At 40.7% G+C, this 8057-nt stretch overlaps 1 protein-coding gene across 1 annotated transcript; it reads right to left on the reverse strand.

Annotated features, from left to right (window-relative positions):
• On the reverse strand, positions 1-4623 carry LOC134811588 (lysosomal alpha-glucosidase-like). The gene is made up of 6 exons (XM_063818560.1): positions 4373-4623; positions 3874-4224; positions 2537-2707; positions 2198-2423; positions 998-2115; positions 1-863 (listed from the first exon to the last, which is right to left on the reverse strand). The coding sequence occupies exons 1-6, from the start codon at positions 4410-4412 to the stop codon at positions 250-252; spliced, it is 2520 nt and encodes an 839-aa protein (XP_063674630.1). The 5' UTR covers positions 4413-4623; the 3' UTR covers positions 1-249.
• Between the last annotated feature and the right edge of the window lie 3434 nt (positions 4624-8057).

Below are 8057 nucleotides of genomic sequence, written 5' to 3' on the forward strand. Positions count from 1 at the left end.
AAGATGCAATTTTACACTGTTGATGTACTCAATAAAAACAAACATTAATTCAACACCATTATGTTCAATAAAAAATGACGAAAAACATAATATATAAGTATAGAGATACAATAGAAATTAGAATTTTACGTTGAAAAATAGGTATAATATACATTATACCTATTGTTAACGTATTTAATCAATGTATTCTTATAGTTTATTTACGTGGAAAATATAATTTTAAAAAGCCATGATACCACAGAGTAAAATTTAATAGTTTCCTCGAGCGACCCTCCATGTAATAGTAATATCAGTATCAGTAGTTAGAGGTATACCAGCCTCTCCCTTTAGCTGGTAGACTGTAAGTAACAGAGTGTCAGAGTTGTAACTAACATGTTGTTGTACTCCAGCCCCTACCAGCACTTCTACTTTCTCACCAACCAGCACCACTCCAGCTATCTTAACACTGCTCACCACTCTCACCATCTCACCTGTAGTTACTGGTGAGATAGTGAGTTGTTGTTGGGACACTGTGAACTTCACCTGGTGTACCGGTCTGTTCCTATCCTCACTATAACCGTCATCTACAAACAGTGTCCCAGTCGCCTCCCCCTCCTGATCAAGGTAACAGTGCACTGAGATATGGGGCGAGCTCAGGACTTGTTCAGCTGTGGGGGTCTCCCCTTCTGTCTCTATAACAACAGGTAACACAGTGCCCCCTCTAACGAACACGTTGATAGTATCTAGTGGTGCGGGGAAGTGGGACACCACCTCCCCACCCTCAGAGACCAACTCTAGATCCCACACTGAGTACCACGTGGCAGGGGGAAAGTAGATCCACACTGTCTCTGCTCCTTCTTCTAGTGTTGGACACACCATTATACCTGGGATAGAGATATTTGTACTGTGTTTATAGTGTTAGTATAAATACTAACAATACATATCTGTGTAAGTAATCTGATAAAGTTTCAAACATGTTATCAACTCAGCTGAGTAAACGTGAAAATGTAAGTTTTACCTGCTCCTAACATGAACTGCCTGTCCAGGTCGTAAGTAAACTCCTGCCCAGGAAACTGCATGAACAAAGCCTGCATAACAGGGGTTCCGTCTGAGTGTGACTGTACAAACAGGTTGTAGAGGTAGAGGATGAGCCGGTAGCGGTACAGCAGCGCGCGGCGTATAATAGCAGTGGCCTCTGTACCCCATGCAGTGGGCTCCTGAGGTATCGCGAAGATAGTGTTGTGGTTGCGGGAGAAAGGATAGTAAGCTCCTAGCTGACTCCACCTGATACAGAGTTCTTTGTTACTGTCTCCTTCAAACCCGCAGATATCCGCCCCCACTAGGGGTATACCGTACATGTTCATGTTTATCAGGCCTGGTATTGTGGCCCTCATGTCTGACCAGGTGGACCTAATATCTCCAGTCCAGTGAGCAGCCCAGCGTCCACTTCCAACAAACGTACTCCTCGATAATACGAAGGTTCTGTTACTGGGGCGCTGGGAGAGCAGACCGGAGCGTGTTGCACGTGACTCCGACCACCCATACAGATTGTGTACATCATAATGGAAGTACTGGTGCTGTTGGGCTGTCATACAGAGAGTCTGCCACTGCAGGCTGCTCCGGACCCCTGGGAGATAAGGAGGTTCCTCCAGTGTGTCACTCCACGGGCAGCCCACACTAGACCCATCATAGAAACTTGCTGGTTCGTTCATGTCTATCCAGATGCCATCGTACTGCACAGTTTTAGAGAACTTAGTGAGTTGATTGCTCCACCAATCTGCTGTGCCAGGGTGAAGGAAATCAGGAAACACAGTGTCACCAGGCCACACATTTCCGATCAGTAACTCTCCTGTACTGTTCTTGATGAACACATCCTTCAGTAACCCACTGTCTGCAGGTTCGTAGCCTTGACCGAACCGAGCATGTATAGCAGGGTCCAGTATCATCACGTATTTCTTGCCTGACTTGTGCAGTTTGTTCACGTACTCTGGTAACTTTGCAAACCTTTTACTCAGTGTGAAGTCCTCATACTGGTCCATGTGGTCTATATCATTCCAGTGCACATCTACTGGAACCCCTTGTAGCACCATATCCGCCATCACACTCTCCATATACTCCGTGTTGTTATATCCCCACCTGAATATAGTTAGTGTTAAAGGGACGGGGACGGGGACGGGGACGGAAGGTATGCAGTAAGATGATCTGTTAGGTAACTGACCTGCAAAGATGAAACCCCAGTGACCAGATGGGAGGAAGGAAAGGTTTACCAACACGTTCTGTGTAGAGTCTCACTACATCTAGAGGGTTGTTTCCTACGAAGATGGAGAAGTCTAATATGCCCCCAATAGTTTTCCATGTCACAGAGGGAACAGGAGTCTTTGTTAAGAGTATGTCCATTGCGTTAGAGTTCATCAACAAAACACCGTTACTCCTAGAACTGCCCGCTGTGGGGACATTGGGGGTTACACTAAGAAAGTTTATACTAGACGATACTTGACGTCAACTCATGTGATGCTGAGTTAAACCTTATATAATATAATATATGGCTAACAATTACCTGACTCAATGTTAAGGTAGAAGGGGTGGGACCCGTATAAGTTAGCTCCCTGTCCCTGTAGGTAGTAAGCCCCTTGTGTCCAGAGAGAGTGTATCTTATTATCCATGTCCCTGAGTAGAGGTGCCGAATCCTCTCCTATACCGTACAATATTGTGCTAGGTAGTGTCGTTCCTGGAGTGTGTTTTATATCAAGAATAGAAACTGTCGACAAAAATTATTGACTGTAATTTTAAAGCACTCTCTATCACTTGGAGTGATACTGTGAGTTTAAAAGTTGGCTAAGTTCCAGGTAAAGTACCAGGTACCAGGTAAAGTACCAGGTACCAGGTATAGTACCAGGTACCAGGTAAAGTACCAGGTACCAGGTAAAGTACTAGGTACCAGGTAAAGTACTAGGTACCAGGTAAAGTACCAGGTACAAGGTAAAGTACCAGGTACCAGGTAAAGTACTAGGTACCAGGTAAAGTACTAGGTACCAGGTAAAGTACCAGGTACAAGGTAAAGTACCAGGTACCAGGTAAAGTACTAGGTACCAGGTAAAGTACCAGGTACCAGGTAAAGAACCAGGTACCAGGTAAAGTACTAGGTACCAGGTAAAGTACCAGGTACCAGGTAAAGTACTAAGTACCAGGTAAAGTACCAGGTACAAGGTAAGGTACTAGGTACCAGGTAAAGTACCAGGTACCAGGTAAAGTACCAGGTACCAGGTAAAGTACTAGGTAAAGTACTAGGTACCAGGTAAAGTACTAGGTACCAGGTAAAGTACCAGGTACCAGGTAAAGTACCAGGTACCAGGTAAAGTACTAGGTAAAGTACTAAGTAAAATACTAGGTATCAGGTAAAGTACCAGGTACCAGGTAAAGTACCAGGTAAAGTACTAGGTAAAGTACTAGGTACCAGGTAAAGTACTAGGTACCAGGTAAAGTACCAGGTACCAGGTAAAGTACCAGGTACCAGGTAAAGTACCAGGTAAAGTACCAGGTACCAGGTAAAGTACTAGGTAAAGTACTAGGTACCAGGTAAAGTACCGGGTACCAGGTAAAGTACTAGGTACCAGGTAAAGTACCAGGTACCAGGTAAAGTACCAGGTACCAGGTAAAGTACTAGGTACCAGGTAAAGTACTAGGTACCAGGTAAAGTACCAGGTAAAGTACTAGGTAAAGTACTAGGTACCAGGTAAAGTACCAGGTACCAGGTAAAGTACCGGGTACCAGGTAAAGTACTAGGTACCAGGTAAAGTACCAGGTACCAGGTAAAGTACCGGGTACCAGGTAAAGTACTAGGTACCAGGTAAAGTACCAGGTACCAGGTAAAGTACTAGGTAAAGTACTAGGTACCTATTTTGAGGAACTGGTTCTGAAAGACCAGTTCTTGTGAGCTGGTGTCGAATATGAGGCTCTCATCGTCTGACCTATGTATCTGAACTGAGAAGGGAGACTCAGTAATCGACACCTTGTATCTCCGTTCTGTGTTGGATATTATCTTCTCGTCGGTATCTGGATACGGTACTTCGTATCTCTTGTTATTAGGATCCAGTATCTTGATCCTGACTCTAGCTTCACTCTCCAGAGATATGATCACACTTAGAGGAGATATCATCTCCTTGTCAGGAGATACTAGAGTTGCTCTTATCTGAGTGCTGTCGGTCCGTGTAACGTTAACTGCTTTGTAGATAGAGTGTACTGTACCTACGGGGAGTGGTTACCTTTCACTTTAATGTGGAAATAGATTAATCATAATTACATTTTAGTTAAATTTAGGTGATATTATTATTAAAATTTAATAACTCATAACATTATTAAACAAATACTTACTGTAATTTGATTTGGGACTTACCGATTATGAGGACTCCTAGCAGTAATCTCAGATTCCACATGATATTACAGTTAAGTGTAGTGTACACTGAACACTGTGCAGTGATATCTTAATGTAGCTGATCTGATCCGGATATTACTTAACTGCTAACATTCGCTTTTATATAACACAAATATAACACAAATAAAACTGAGAAGATGCGAAATAAAGTCGTACGGTGAGTAGGTTTTGTATTTCAAGTCTGACACATGAGATAAGAGTGAGATTAACACGCCTGTACTCTCTCTATCTCTCTCTCTCTCTCTCTCTCTCTCTCTCTTTCCTTGATTGCTTTGGAATGAGATAACACGTACAAACAAGAAATTAGATAACACGAACAATTAGATAGCACGGACTAACTCAACTGAAAAAAGGGTGTACAATTAACATTAACTTCTCGACCATCCCACGTGATTACATACTTTGGTCCTCCTCCAGAAGTTTCCTTCTTCACTTCAGAATAATTACCCTACGTGGTGTTAAAGGATATATGTTGGGTTTCAAATACGAGTGCCACTTACCACAAGAACGCAGCACAGAAGATGAGATTATCAGAGACTCAAATAATCAGAACACAGAATACAGACTTAGAATAATGTGGACTGTACCAGAATAACAAAATTAATAAAAATTACAATTCAAGTTTAACATGTTAAAATACAGGCACATTATTATTATTATGTAGCGGGTTTAAGTAAAGAAGGAGATAAGGTCCTTATTCCAACTAGTATTAAGAAGCAAGGTATTGGATGAGAGCAGGACTTTACAATGAGAAGACAACTTTAGGTGACATAAAACTAGATTTAAGAAAGCCAGGGTGGTGTGCTAAATGTGCATTATGATATTTATTTAATCAAGAGTTTTCTTATCAACTTATTGAGCACCTTCTCTAAGTCCCATAATGACTTATTGTAGATCTTTTTCTAATTTACTTTTCTAAGTACTGTTTCTTCCTAATAAAACGTCGAAGAATGAAAGACCGAAATAATTGAACACTTCATATCAGACACAGTGCCGAACAAAATTCGAACTGAAGCGAGAAGTTTTGAAATGACGGCTGGACTTAACTTTTTTTCTAATACAAAATTAATGGTTCCAGGACTCTGGGGCGTGAGACTCTGGGGTGTGATATAATAAGACAGTGATCAATTATAAATATTTCAACTATTTCACTTCCTTTAAAGTTCGGAAGAGATTCAGTGATTATGTTAAACCCAACCGAAACATTAACCGAAAATGTGTCCCTTTCCTGATTTAACAAGATCAAAGTTTTGAGGTTGTGCCTGAAGATCTCATATTAAGTTCCCCGAAATCAATATTTAAATATCACTTCACTGATTCCAAGAAAAGAAGAAATCAGGAGGAAGATTCCAAAAATTACCAGGTTATACTGAGTCAGTATATTTTTACTGAGTCAGTATACACATAAAGTATACACATAAACTCGGGACCTCAGTATTACTGAGTGTATGTACATACAGTGTAGAAGTGCTGGAGACTTCCCACCCTGGTTAACCTGTCACGTGACATTACATTCTCACCCGTACACTGTTATTATTAACATCTCCTCACTCGTACAACATGATTTACATGTAGATTGCTTATCTTGCAGTATGGTATACACTGTGTACCTCAGAACACAGTGTACCTTAGAACTGCTAGATAACAAAGAGATGTAGTTTTTGATGTGAAGTGCACAATACAAATACAATGGTGTATACCTAATAAATACAAATTATTCCTGGCGCTGGCAATATTAGTCATGGATCTGAGAATATTCCCGTGGACACGTCTTCTGCCCCGAGGTTTTAGAGGAAGAGTTACTTCCTCCCTTAAATGGGTGGTGTTAGTTGAAAAAAACAAAGTATGTAAGTCGTGGATCGGTCATCAAACTGAAAAGCCGGCTGAAATCCAGTGCAGCGTAACGTCGTTCTAAGATAAAAAGATTACCCTCCCGCTTACCCAAAAACCATCCTTATTCCCAAAATCTAATTCATAAAATTATGGAAAAAAATTGTCTACGGAACATCAAATTGATTTAACTACAAAACTGTTTAATAGTATCCTAGATAAAAGAACTGTGCTTCAGACTGTTCCCACGCAATAAGTAATGGTAACGGTTCCTCCTGTCTGACTCCACTGGTGGCAGGTCCTCTCCAAGAATTATAACTTAAAGATCCTCTTCCAGTTCTCTGAAGTCACAATCTTGATCTTCCCTTTCGCATGATGGCGACTGAGGTTTAAATGTGTTACAAAAGTCTTTCTCTTCCTCGTCTGCATCAGTCGAATATATCTGTAAACGTATCCGGATTATACTTCTCTGGTTCAGGTACTCAGGTATGCTGATGCAGCCCATTGCTGAGTAGAACCTGAAGAACCAGGACGGCTGAAAGTCGTCTGGGTCGTAGATGTACACTCTGTCTCGATTCCGCTGCTTACTGCGGAAGAAAGATCTAAACTTAGATTTCACAGATTTAAAACTTGGCATATCGTAAACGAACGTATTGAACGATTCTAACTGATAGCAAGCAAATTGAAAAAGAATGAAGAAGCGAACGTGTATCTATAAATATGATGACTCCTTTATCAAATCCTTTTTTCAAACGGTGGATTACACACGTGTGGCTGATATCTAAGTATCTAATAATCTGCGCGGCTTACACAAGATCTACACCAGTCGGGTTTGTTTCAGTGTGATATTTCATTTTATTAGATTTCAAACTTCCCCACTTACTAATTAGTGCATTTACTTCAGTCTTTTGAGGGTTCAGTTTCAGCAAAGTGTCATGTTATACACTAAACTTGTCAAGCTGAAACTCAACGTCAAACTGTGCAATAAATTGGCACTGTGGGTATTCGATTAGCTTGTCCCTAATTAAGTTAGAGAGTGTGGCTTACTTGTGGTACTGTAAACTTAAAATTCTGAAAATCTAAGTTACGTTCATTGAAGCGACTAGCAATACAAAATTGATTCCCTGAGTAAGATTTCTAGGTTACTCTCGTATGCATGATATCTAGTGTACCAGTTTCCACATTATGATTGCTTCAGCTGGACAACGGATTATGACACTTCTTATGCACCACTTAACTAATTGCTTTATTGGAGCCTGGAGCTACAAGTCGATATAATATGTGATTAAATATTGGCTTACTTCCTCAAAATTAAGTTGGTAGCGCGCGAAGTTCTTTTTCAGTAAAAAAGTTACAAACGATATTAAAAATCGCATTCTTTACGCGCATGTGTTTCCAAAATAATTATGTTTATTTGTTTTATTGTTTATTTTCTACTCCCACGCGACTTATTCCGGAAGTAATACTTCCATTTACCTGGGGACCCAGGCTGAATGTTCATATTATCGCATCTCTGATGGGAGACATGGTGGAATGACCGGATTAGCGTGGCCCATTAATACTTCCATGTGAATAATATGACCAAATGTGCTCAATCACTCAACATGAACATTCGAATACTGAATCAGACACCAATTACCACGAGAAGGTTAAATGGGATCCTGGTGATTAATCAGTCTACGCTCGTTATCACGTGACCAACTTAAACTCATTCTGTAAACCGATTATGATTAGTAATCATTCTTATTCGCCATTGGTGTAATTGGTCATACCTACCTATTGCCTATAGCTTTAATATAATATTTCAGGGGGAACA

This window comes from Bolinopsis microptera, chromosome 2 (assembly GCF_026151205.1).
Source record: "Bolinopsis microptera isolate Bmic1 chromosome 2, MBARI_Bmic_1.0, whole genome shotgun sequence".
Lineage (NCBI taxonomy): Eukaryota > Metazoa > Ctenophora > Tentaculata > Lobata > Bolinopsidae > Bolinopsis > Bolinopsis microptera.